This window comes from Uloborus diversus, unplaced genomic scaffold, assembly GCF_026930045.1.
Source record: "Uloborus diversus isolate 005 unplaced genomic scaffold, Udiv.v.3.1 scaffold_12, whole genome shotgun sequence".
NCBI lineage: Eukaryota > Metazoa > Arthropoda > Arachnida > Araneae > Uloboridae > Uloborus > Uloborus diversus.
Genome location: NW_026557876.1, coordinates 2,504,465 through 2,517,506, shown reverse-complemented (window position 1 = coordinate 2,517,506; position 13,042 = coordinate 2,504,465). Strand labels below are relative to the sequence as shown.

The 13,042-nt window shown below is 35.4% G+C and overlaps 1 protein-coding gene across 1 annotated transcript in view; it reads left to right on the top strand.

The window, feature by feature from the left end:
• Positions 1-11,093: 11,093 nt before the first annotated feature.
• Positions 11,094-13,042, top strand: part of LOC129232482 (alanine--tRNA ligase, cytoplasmic-like) — an 80,678-nt gene continuing 78,729 nt past the window's right edge. Inside the window, exons 1-2 of the mRNA XM_054866628.1 lie at positions 11,094-11,178; positions 11,368-11,520. Coding sequence (XP_054722603.1) covers positions 11,374-11,520 — 147 coding nt within the window. The 5' untranslated portion in view covers positions 11,094-11,178; positions 11,368-11,373. The remainder of the gene's footprint in view (positions 11,179-11,367; positions 11,521-13,042) is intronic.

Here is a 13,042-nt window from a genome sequence, read left to right as displayed (position 1 = left end):
CAGGTCTCTAATGCTTCAATCGACGGAGATAAAGAGCAGAATGGGACATTGGATGAAGATTACTGTAGAAGACCCGTAGAGAGTATTGATTTTTTAATTTGAAGCTCACTGTTCTATTTTCATCTTCGCGTCTTTTACTCCTCAACATATAGAGCTAGATTCCAAGAAGAACTGCTCTCACGAGGAGCCCTGATGGCAAGGGGAAGCGCAGGCGTCGAAAACTAACCTGGCGTCAGATGGTCATGCGAGGAAGAAGTGCCATTGGTTGGCCACTGGGTGAGTACTAGGGGGGTGGCATTAAACCGGTCGGGATGGAATGCTACAATAGTGGTCTCATGCGCCATTAATTAAGCGTTAATAGAATCTAGTTATATTGAGTTAGATGGCCCAGTGTGGCCAGGCACAGCTTGATAGTCGATTTCGATTTGGGCTTATTGAGTTGACTCCCCTGATTGTGTGCAATGGATTATATGAACGTGCTAGTTTACAATTCTAGTGGTTGCAACTTGGTGCTTATTAATTTTTTTTAATAGTTGGATAAAATGTTCGGTGGTTGAAAAGTAGGAAACTCATAAAAGTGCATTTAGACAATTCTGACATTTTTATGGGGCAACTTTTTCTTCAAAAAATAAATCAGAAATGAATGGTTAAAATAAGTTGTTTGTCTCTTGGATTTTTTACTTCATGGACTTTTTTATTAATTGCTTTTACATTAAAAATTACTTTATTTCGGTGAATACTTGTTTACAAAAATTTCATTCCAACCCTTTGGTCCTTAAAATTTTCATTATTAGTTCTATATCACGTAGACACAGTCAGTGCCGTAGTTGGGTAAAACTATTTAGATAGGAAGGGGGGGGGGGGATTGGCCCCCGTTGTAGTTGAAATTTAAATTTTTAGCCATTAGCTTAAGCAATTTCAGCCGTTCTGGGAACCTCGACTTAAGCCTAGTTGACCCACTCAGTAACCAGACCCTGCTTGTACTACTTACGAGACAATAATTTTCTTGAAAGGTGATTTAAAACTAATTAATATTAAAGCAGTTACAATTTAAGAAAGGCCTTTATAGTAACTTCAAAATTAGCTTCCAGACATAAACTTCAAAATGGTTCAATGATGCGATTAGCTGCGTATCCTACTGCCGAGCACTGAGCCCCCCCCCCCCCCCCCTGCCCTCCAGTTCCCATTTGAAGTGGCGAAAAGTAAATCGGAATGGTTTTAAGTTAGCTAATTTTGAAAACGCCTAGAGATAGCCAATTTGCTAGTAATTCTTTTCCAACCAGAAAAGAAGTTTCACGAAAATGTTAACTTTTTTGCACTGTACTTTATTTATTTTTTATTATTATTTTACAGGAATCCCACAAGGTGCCGTCAGAAACATGTCGTGGCGTGAAATTTTTGTAAAGACTGAGTGTATAATTTAATTGTGTGCCGGCGTCATACGGACTGGTGTGCCGGCGTCATACGGACTGGTGTGCCGGCGTCATACGGACTGGTGTGCCGGCGTCATACGGACTGGTGTGCCGGCGTCATACGGACTGGTGTGCCGGCGTCATACGGACTGGTGTGCCGGCGTCATATGGACTTTTGTGCCGACGTCATACGGACTATTTCCACTACATATTACGAGCGTTTCGTCTGGACTGCTAGTGAGAAATTCTGGATTCATGGGGGACCATCCTCGTTTATGGGATGCCGTGAGTAGTTTACATTTTATTTAAAGGTCATGGTCCGAAATAATGAGGCAAATGTAGAAAATCTTCAGTTTCCAGTTCTCGAACTGAATTGAAAAATTGTTTTCAACTTTTAATGTTTTAGGTTGCTAGGGGGTTGTCCGCCTCTCGGTTCTCTATCACTCGCCAACCCCCCGGAACTGCAAACAGTTCCATTCGGAATGAGATTTTTTTTTTTTTTTTTTTTTTTTTGGCCTTGCCGATCTTGTGAGATTAAAATGGTGACTTTACAAAATTCGGCTATTGCGCTAGCATTTCAAGTACCAAAAGGTTCCCACTTTGGGCGCCTACTTGAATTTTTAAGCATTTTTAATTGAATTTTTAAGAATTTTTAATTGATTTTCTTGATAGATGCAAAAATACGCCATTGATTTGTGTAACAGTGCTGCCTCAACAATTCAATTTATTTCAATGTAGAGCATTAACCTATTTCAGCTTTTGAAATTTTACATCAATCAGGAAATTTAACCCGACTTTAAGTCGTAACTCTTCAATGATTTCGTTGGCAGTTACACAACAGCGTTATTAGATTTTTATAGTACTGTAGGATTTAGAGGCAATCTACTATAAAGGAAAAATGCCAACCATTCTCAATTACTTCCCCAAAACTAATATCCCTTTAAAAAAAGTTTCTCTAAAACAGGAATTTTGTTTGAATCAGTTGAATTTTTTAAAATACGTTATCGCAATTTTATATAACATTTTAATGATTTTTTTTCCTCCGAGTTGTCTATTTTCACCAACTGGTATTGCATGTGTTCGTATTATTTTAAAGATGTAACTTGCCTCAGTTTTCCACCAAGATCTTTAGCCCGCCTCTTGGGCACCTAATACAGTCAAGGCTGTTACTGCTAAAGTGCATTACTGTTTAATTTTACCGACGTGTTAAATTCGTGTTGAAAGGGAAAAAAAAAGTATTAAATGTCGGCTTGTAACAGCCTTAGTAAAATCTTTGGACACTGCTATTGATAGGACGCATGATTAGATGTAAGTTAAGAATATGTAGGTTTTCTAAGTTTAGTTGAGTTCTATACTAGCAAAAGTTTAAAGATTTTACTTTTGAGATTTGTTTTCTGTGTGTAAATGCTATGAAAATAATGTTACTGTGTGTTCCCATTTCATGTGATGTGTTATGTATTATGCTTTAATTTCATGTGATGTATTATATATAATGTTTTTATTTCATGCTCTGTATGTATGATTGGGCTGTGGTGAAGGTTTACAATCCCTAGTTTTTTACTAAATTTCATTGCTTTGCAAATGTTTCTTCATAAATTAAGTAATTGAACGGTATATATATATATATTTTAAATATGTCATTTAAAAATAAAATTGAAAGACTATTTTAATAAGTGTTTGGCAATTGATCTCAATTTTGGAAAAATGTTTCAGTTTTGATATTACGCATGTAATAAATGCAGCATTAAAATCGGAGTTTCGAATATAAGTTAAGATTAAAAAGAGATTAAAAATTAATTCATTTGAAGTTCTCAATACTGTTGCTGTATTTTTATAATTAGTATAATTAGAAGGATGTTAAAATAAAGTTATCAGTTCATTTAGTGTTAAATATAATAAAGTCAATTTGTGCAGTTGAATAGTAAATACAATGTTAAATAATGTTAGGCATTAAAGCAATTTTAATTTTCACGATTTTAAAGTATATGAAGTGTTTTATATCTTGAAGCCTGTTTCAAAGTTATGATGGGAGTTGTATTTTGTGCATAACGTGTTTTCAGGATTGAAGAGGAGAAGCCACGTGAGCAGTCAAGACTGGAGCTCAGTGCCAGGTATGAAAAGGTTTAGGTCCACAACACTAGGCGACACACACTGATGTCACTCACACACAGATACATGCGCAGACGCGTTGTCTAGGTTTGTCTTACAGGTTGTATGGACTGGCGGTAGTGACCCGTGGCTTCAATGGTGTAAGATCTCTTGTAGGTCGTGTTTGCTAGATGCATTTGAAGGAAAAATAAGCACATCTTCATGATTTAAAGACTTTTTATTTTACAACAAATGCTTCGCGTTTTATTTCCTAGATTCTTTGGGTCTTACGCTAAAATCTAGCAAACACTTCCTTCTGTTATGCAAAGCAATGAAATGTCGGATTATTATTTTTTAAATGATCGAATTGAAGGGATTTTAAACCACCCCATGACCCGACAAGTTAATGGACTGGCGCGAGATGACGCGAAAGCAAATTAAGATCGTCTTATTTCAAAATTTAATTGCAAACTTTTTTCTGTTTTGGATTTCGGTTTTTCAGAATCTCGAAGGTGCATTCACTTCTGTGTGCGATTTTGGTAGATTTGGCCTGTCCACTAACTTGTTCTATGTTTTTATCTTTCAGGAAATTTTTAAAGTTAGGACCACACACTATTAGGTACACACAGTTATCACCCATGCACAAGAAACATGCACAGTTTGTAGTAATTCACGTTTTTTTACCGCAGTAGACGCTAGTTAGAGTACTCGCTCGCTTCGTCTTGACGATATTGGGGCTTTGTGAGTCTTGGTGGGGGACACCAAGCACTGTATTGGTTCACTAAGTTGAGCTTGTTGGCTGATTTTTAGTTGGTTAATGCAGGGGTGCCCACCTCCATAAGAGTAAGGGCGTCCCCTTAATATCCCGAAGACCTCCCCAAATGCAAGACTACCCCCCCCCCCCACGCCAAAATGAGAAAACTACCCCTCCAGGGGTGATTGTGAGTTCATCAAAAAATACCTGAAAGTTTCAAAGCGAGAACGGGGGGGGGGGGAATCTTTGGCCCCTATTACTTAAGTGCACCTATGCCATAGTATTAAATAGTTCAATAGTCAGAGTCAAAATAGTGTGTGTACATTTGATTAAAATTTTAATGGGTTATATACAAAATTATCTTGACATTTGTCCATCTTAAGGGATAGGTGTCCATCTTAAGGCTCGTGCAGGTATATTTGATGAGTATTATATAATTTTTAAAAAATTGCGGAGGTAGGGAGATAAAAGCATAACAAAAAAAAAACATAATTCCGGTATTTTCGGACATAAAAATACCGGAAATACGTCCGGAAATTCGGTAAAATACCGGAACACAATCACCCCTGCCCCTCAAAGCACCCCCTTACCCTAAAAACTTCAATGGCGCAGTCTGTGTCATGACCCCCTCCCTAGTTGGGCACCCCTAATTAATGCGTTATTCTTTTGAAAGTAATATTCCTGGAATGGAAGTATTGGGGGACATTAACCTATTGTTGGTCCAGTTTAATTTAAAACTAAATCCTTCTCGGTATAATATTCCGATTGGTTCGGGTTTTTGAAACTTTTATCAGTGCTAATTTGGTTCCTTGTTACCAAAAGGTTAAATTAAGGGAATGTAACTTTAGATATATTTTTTAATGTGCTGGCATTTGTTGCTGCAGCACTGATTGCGTGTCCGGGCGATGTGTTTCCGATTAAATTTTGCGTTTTTGTAAGCTAATCGTCTCGGCCTTGTGTTCCAGTTTTCCCCGGAGTGCTGTGTCAAGCGTCATTTTACGTATCCAGTTTCTGAGTAAGTAATTATGTTCTCTTTTTATAACCGACTCCACGAAAGATTACAAATAAAGCTGAATTTCTTTCTGCAGGTCTCTAATGCTTCAATCGACGGAGATAAAGAGCAGAATGGGACATTGGATAAAGATTACTGTAGAAGACCCGTAGACATTATTGATTTTTTTTTTATGTTCTCTTTTTATAACGAACTCCACGAAAAATAACAAAGAAAGCTGTAATTTTTTTTTTTTTTTTTTTTTGTAGGTCTCCAATGCTTCCATCGACGGAGATAAAGAGCAGAATGGGACATTGGATAAAGATTACTGTGGAAAACCCGTAGACAGTATTGATTTTTTTATGTTCTCTTTTTATAACAGACTCCATGAAAAATAACAAATAAAGCTGCATTTCTTTTTGCAGGTGTCAAATGCTTCAATCGACGGAGATAAAGAGCAGAATGGGACATTGGATAATGATTGTTATAGAAGACCCGTAGACAATATTGGTTTTTTTATGTTCTCTTTTTATAACAAACTCCACGAAAAATAACAAATAAATCTGCATTTCTTCTTGCAGGTCTCTAATGCTTCAGTCGATGGAGATAAAGGGCAGAATAGGACATTGGATGAAGATTACTGTGGAAGACAGTATTAGTTTTTTTTATCTTCTCTTTTTATAAGACTCCACGAAAAATAACAAATAAAGCTGCATTTCTTCTTGCAGGTCTCTAATGCTTCAATCGACGGAGATAAAGAGCAGAATGGGACATTGGATAAAGATTACTGTAGAAGACCCGTAGACAGTATTGATTTTTTTTTTTTTTTTTTTTTTTTGACGCTTTTTGGAGACTTCATTTTATACTATGTAGAGATACTCTACAATTCGAATAATCGAACAAGTGAGGCAATGGAAAGCAAAGGGATGTAATTAGGGCATTGTCAAGTTTTGAGTAAAACGCATTTGAAGATAATGTCCTAGGTTGACTTTCATTAAATTAATTTACTAGTAGCCCTGGTACAGCAGCACCTACCAGAGCTACTAGTACTATCTCTTGCCCATTTGTACTGGTCATCTCCAAATTTTTAATTTTCATAACAACTTCATAACAAAATATTAAGAAAATCTTGACTATAGTTCAACACGAGTTAGTATTAAATTCACACTAAAGAGCGCCAAAGGCACTGTCCGCAGTGTTTTTTAATTGGTTTAGTATGGAGTACAAACACAAATATGTATTAACAGAAATATTTACAAATTAATTTTAAAATTAATAATTATAAATTAATTAATAATAATTATAAATTAATAAATTAATAATTTAAAATTAATTTTGCCTTTTACATCCTTTTGCTTCTCACTGCCTCAAATGGTTTATAAATATTGCATTAGAACGAGCAAAACTAGTGTTTAAGGAGGTCCGGGACACAAAAATCGTCCAATTTTGCAATTTTTTTTTATCATTTGATACATTACTCTGTTTCTATCTGCTTAAAAGGACGTTCGAACCTTGAATCTATCTTAATTAGAACGAAAGATATAATTATTTTTCTTGCATGCACCTAACTAATGTGTATTTAACTTTAAAAGTTTAAACGCGTTTTTTTCCATGATGCAATTTTTCCCGATTTCTTGCATTCATACTCTTATAAGTCAGAGACCGATAGAGATAAAGTAATGAAATTTGGAGCATATTTTTTTCAAATAGTTTACTTAAATTTTTATTCGGTGAATTTGAAAAAAAACATTTACTGCAAAAAATATGATTTTTTAAAAAAAAAAGTATCATCGAATTTTTCGAAATCTTTCTTCAAATATTTTCTATTTTTTATTGAATAAATATTTTTAAAATCTCCGAATAAAAATTAAAGCTTGGATATTTGTGCATATTTTTTTGAAAAAAAATTGAAAATTGACCAAGAATATTTTGAGTTATAGCAATTTAAAGCAACCTCATTTTTTTTAAAAAGAACAAATTAAATTTAAATTAAAAAAATTTTTTTTTAGTATTTATGTTGTGATTTTGCTTCTTAAATAGATCGTGAATCATTGCAAAAAATTTCAAAACTCTAAAGTATTTAATAAAAAAAATTTCAAAATGTGTTTCGGACCCCCTTAAAGCTGAAATGTGTTATAATGGCTAGCTTATGAACGACATTTCATGGGTAGTTTTTGGAAGAAAGCAAAGGTTTTTTCTTTATAACTATGGATTGCGCAAAAAAAGAAACAGTATGTACGCACGAACATTTCAAATTTACATTGTCGTGGTGAAAAGTTGATTATTTATTAATTAGTTTTCCAGGACTTGAAAATAAAGAAGAAAACGCTCGGAGACTGCTTCCTTTGTGGAAGTTCGACATTGATGTGGACCTACTTATCTGCATTGTCACCAACTGTGAAAGGAGTAAGATTTATTATTTTCATGTGATATATTCATTTTTCGTATGCCATGCACAAAGCATTCATAACTACTATGTTTTGTGGCTTTTTTTTTTAATTTAAGACACTACTCGAAGCTGAAGGAAGTCCAGGTGAAAAATGTTTTAAGGGTGGCCGATTCTCCGTTGGTATGTGGGACGAGATCCGTTTCCTTCCAGTTCAAAAAAGGACTCGTTTGATGACAGATTCTTTTCCGGAAGCTCGGCGATGATGTGAACCCGTGGGGCCTCATCTTCCTTTGCATTGTCAGCAACTGTGAGAGGAGTAGAATTGAATATTTTTGTGTAATACTAGCTGCGTTGCCCGGCTTTGCCCGGTCTATTTTGAAAAAACAAACTGTGCCAAGTGACGTATATTCAACAATCAGGCATAAGTAAAAGAAAAAAAAATCATCATGCAAAATTTCCCCTCCAAACAATGACGACAGATATTAAAATACTTTTAAGAAATTAAAACAAAATGAGAAAGATGGATTTAAAAAGCGTAACCATGGAAACACAAAATAAAATAAGTTTTAGAATTGAAAATGAGAAAGATGCAAATAATAGATTCAAAAAGCGTTACCGTGGAAACGCAAAATAAAATGGTTAAAAATTTGAATAGAGAACAGATTTTTGAACTTCATTTCATTCGCTTGTAACTTTTTTTCTAATGGAGATAGAGGGTTAAACTTCCGACCATAGGTCGAGTTGGATCTGGAGTAAAAGAGGTAGCTTTTTTCAATGGTGTCAAAAAGAAAACTGTAGAACAATTCCTTCACTTTTTATTGATAAATTTAATGAAGAAAGTAGTGCCTAAATTTCAGTTAAGCCTAAACAAATTCGAGCTAAAAACGTAAATAACTCCCGCCGCAATTAAGTTAGAACGTTAGAACAAATTGCGTAGAACGCGGAAAATTCTTCCCTTTCCAACGATACATAATATTACTAATTGCGAGTAATTTTTCACCCCCATATTCGGGAATTTATGAGAAAATTGGGCCTAAATTGGAATAAAAAAAGAACTATTCATCGAATTGTTTTCGAAATGGTCTGCAACCCTTCTGAGGACTTAAAGGAACAAATTGTGAAAATTTCAGCGAAATCGGCCGGGTAGTTCTCGAGTTTTGCGAGTTCAAACACACAGACGCTTTTTGGACACTTCATTTTATACTATGTAGAGATATGCATTATTTTATGATGCCATGTACAAAGCATCAGTAACTACTGTTTTTGTGTTTTTCTATTTTTTTATTTAGGAAGCTGAAGGACATCCAAGTGTTAAGTGTTGAAGGGTGGCCGATTCTCGGTAGGTATGCGAGAGCCTCTTGGACAGTATCAGTTTTGTTCCAGTCCAAACACGCACAAGGCCAAGTTTGATGACATTCTTTCCAGAAAGCGCGGCAGTAGTGTGGACCCGTGGACCTCCTTTTCCTCTGCATTGTCATCAACTGTGAAAGGAGTAGAATTTATTGTTTTGGTGTAATATATAAATATCTTTTAAGGTAACACAGCAAAATCGGTAACTTTTTCTATTTGAGGCCCCTAGTTTCAAAACCGGATACTTGTAGAAAACCAAATTTTACAGGAGACGTAAAAGTCCGGTTTTGAAACTGAGGCAGACCTTCCTGCCCCATTTCAAGGGGGAAAGAAGCGGTTTTTGAACCTAATATTGAGCAGGCAAATAGGCCTTATGATTCTCTACAAGATTAGCAAAAAAAAAAAAAAAAAGAAAATCGAATTTTTTGCAAGTATTCGGTTTTGAAACTAGGGGCCTCATTTGTTTTTATGGCGCAAGAGCTTTTAAAAGGCTATGCGCGTAGCGATTTTTCTTCGCTTTCTCCCGAAACGTAATGCTACAGCTCCTTTTTAAAGCATCTTATAGGTTTTAAATGTAATAAAATGTACAAAATATGAATAGGTTCAAAATGAACTTCTTTTTTTTTTTTATAAATATTTCAATGTAAAACACGCAACAGAAGCAGAGAACTTCTTTCTCTTTCTTCACCGAGGTCTTAAATAGTTTATTTCAGAGTCCTATCAATTGCAGAATCATTTTTAGCGTAAAATTAAAATTTTTTTAAGGAAAAAGTTACACAATATTTTTAACTGAAAGATATGTATGTCTTTTTATTGAAGGGGAATCTGAAGCAATTTGATAGATTTCCCTTGTTTTAGTGTCGCCTATCTGGAGTAATATTTTAACCATACAGTGGCTCCCAAAAGTGTTCGTACACCTTGAAATTTTGTAGTAAAACCAAAATAACGCAAAACTGAATTCGAATATGAACTCCAATTTTTTTTCACACCATTCCTATACCATTCTGAATAAAACCCAGTAGTTTTTTTTTTTTTTCAAAATATGGCCAGATTTTATTTTTGAAATTCGTCAAAAACGAAGCGACAGAGAAAAAATACTCCACAAAAGTCATTGTACACTGAAATATTTTCGAATAAATTCATGATTAAAATTTAAAATGATCACATGTGGTTTTTTTTTATTATTTTTTGCATTGTAATGACACTTGGAGAACTACCGCGATTTTTGACCGAACATCGCACAAAAAAAAAATTTATTTCTGGGCAAAAATGTCTAAATCATTACAAATGCTGTACTAATGGGTCACCAAACTTGAGATTTCTCCTGGAGTATACAAAATGGTAAGTAAAATGCAATGAATAAATCACTTACCTCCGTTACAGCTTATTTTCCGTAAGTAGAGCAAGAGGAGGACGAAGAATATTAATTTCGGAGTCATTATATAGACATTTATCACTTATTTACGCGTTGTATAACATTCTGAGGTGACGCTTCTTCGACGCAGAAGATCCATTAGAACTTGGAACTGTGCGAATAAAGTAAATAAACATATAAAAAATGAGCAGACGATAAAATGAAATACTAATAGAGGAATGGAAAAAGGGATCGGGTGTGTCCTGTTTTGTAGTTAACATGTGCAAGCTGTTCTACAGGGGTACTCCCCCCCCCCAAGACCAATGGTGTACCCCTCAAAACGGCGCTAAGGAGTCCCCCTCAACAGAATATAAAAGCCCTTCCACCCCCTATAAAGTTAAAATCCCTCAAAACACAGCGCTCTGAAAATCTCAATACCGCATGTTGCTCCGTGGTTACCCCCCCCCCTCCTTTCCATGTCGTAGCCGTTTCTGTGTAAAATTCTTGTTAAAAGAAAAAACTTGTTCAACTCAGTTGATATTTATAATGTATATCCTCCAAAAAATTCATTGAAAACGCAAAAACAATATACTATTTTATAAGTCTTATGTTATTTCTAATGGTTATATGTTCGGAAAGAGCTACCGATTAACCGTTTCACTATATTCGAACATACCCGAAAACCACTCTTAAATTGCGTCGTTGCAGAGAGAGCAAATCTGAACAACGCGCATGCGTCTGCTGCGTCACTACATCGGCTAAATACACTCTCAATTTCCTCTCAACGTGTTCGTTCTTTCTGTCAATAAAACCACGCCGATTGACCTGAATATATCCGCCGTGAGTACCGATCACATTTTTTTCGGGTTTGATTTGCCAAAAACCTTCCCATTGTGACATCGTAACTTGAACTTACTGTTTCAGATTGTTGTCAGCGAACAATAAACGCCTCGCTGACGCAAGAATTGTTATTTATCGTAGCGTGCTTGCATCAGCCGAGTCATAATTGCTTCATTTCTTTTTTCCCAGACCAAGATGAACACGAATTTGACGTCGAAGGAGATTCGGCAACAGTTTCTGGACTTCTTCGTGGAGAAATATGAGCACAAATACATCCACTCGTCCCCGGTCATCCCCCACGACGACCCCACGCTCCTGTTCGCCAATGCTGGCATGAATCAGGTATTTAAACATTAAACGTGGCCTTGTCGATGCCCTGTGATGCCATCATAAAAATGTTGTTCTGCTCTCAAAATTTGGATCATTTACCGTGTTGGGTCTGACCATATATATAGCTGATGTCACACTTTTTTCAGCACGTTTGAACCCCCCCCCTCCCCTTTGTCAGACTTCACCTCCCCCCCCCTCTGTCTCGCTTTTTTTTCATAAACATATTGTAAAAAACGCATGGTGTCACACTCCTTGTTTCCCCCTCCCTCATCACAGTTTTCACGGACCCAACCCCTATCCCATTTGTATCATTATTTTTCATAAACATATTCTTGTTCACCTCCTTTATCCCCATCCCTCATCACAGTTTTCATGGACACCCCCCCCCCCAGGCCCGGACTGGCTCCTTCTGGGGTGGTCGGCTAGGTACTGGAAAGGGGCCCCCTGGTACGGGGGTTCCGGGGGCCCTTTCCCGCGAAAATATGAGAAAGTTATTGTTTCAAAAATTGCTTTTTCTTTTTGGACATGTTAAATAATAAAACTAAAGTTAAATTTATGTATAAAAACATGTGTTTGAAGTTTTACTTGACTTACCCTTTAGCAGAAGGAAAATTCATATCATTTTTACAAAATCTATTAAATGTGCGTTATTTTATTTATTGTTATTTCTGAATTGAAAGTTTTTCATTTTTTTCTTTATTATTTTTTTAAAATTGTATTTACCTTGTAAGCGGAGACTGTGTGGAGAAGGATTTTGATGCTGGGCCAGGGTTGGAAAGGTTTTTCCCACCACCGGTATTTACCGTCCTGGGAAATACTGTGTTTTTCCCGCACGGGAAAAACTGATTATTAAAAATATAAATTCAAACCAATCTTTTAAAATATCAAAATTGAATTCTAAGTAAATAATAGCTTGATAGACAATACACAAATTACAAATCATAATCGTGTTTATATTCTTCGTCTTCTACTTCCACATTGGATCTTAGCATCATATAACAAAACACTAATTTAGATACTTTTTGCAAATTTTATTTAAATTCATCACAAATTATTTGTTATTACTCTTGATGACGCTGGTATTTTTAAGTTTAAAAATTTTATTTTATTGTGATCAAAAATATTTATTTAGGAAATTAATTATTGATAAAAAGAATTGTGAGTAAATTTTATGTTATATGTTATTCTTATTTATTTATATTCCTTTCTTACACAATAATTTAAAACCCAGAGGGAATTTGTAATAACTATTTATTTCTAACCTTCATTCTACACATCAGATTCAGATAGCCAAAATATTTCTTACATATTGTTATTTAGAAGTTTTTTCCCGGAATTTACCACTTTTCCCGGTATTTACCATTTCTTCCCAGTATTTCCCAGCGAGATGAAAAAAACAAGTTTTGGACGGGAAAAAGCCAACCCTGTGTAAAGCTTGGGCACCCCTCTTTCAGTGGAGTAGGGTAGACCGGGGCAACGAAATGCCTTTTTTTCAAAACGAATTATAACTGGAGGGCCAACAGTCATAACAGAT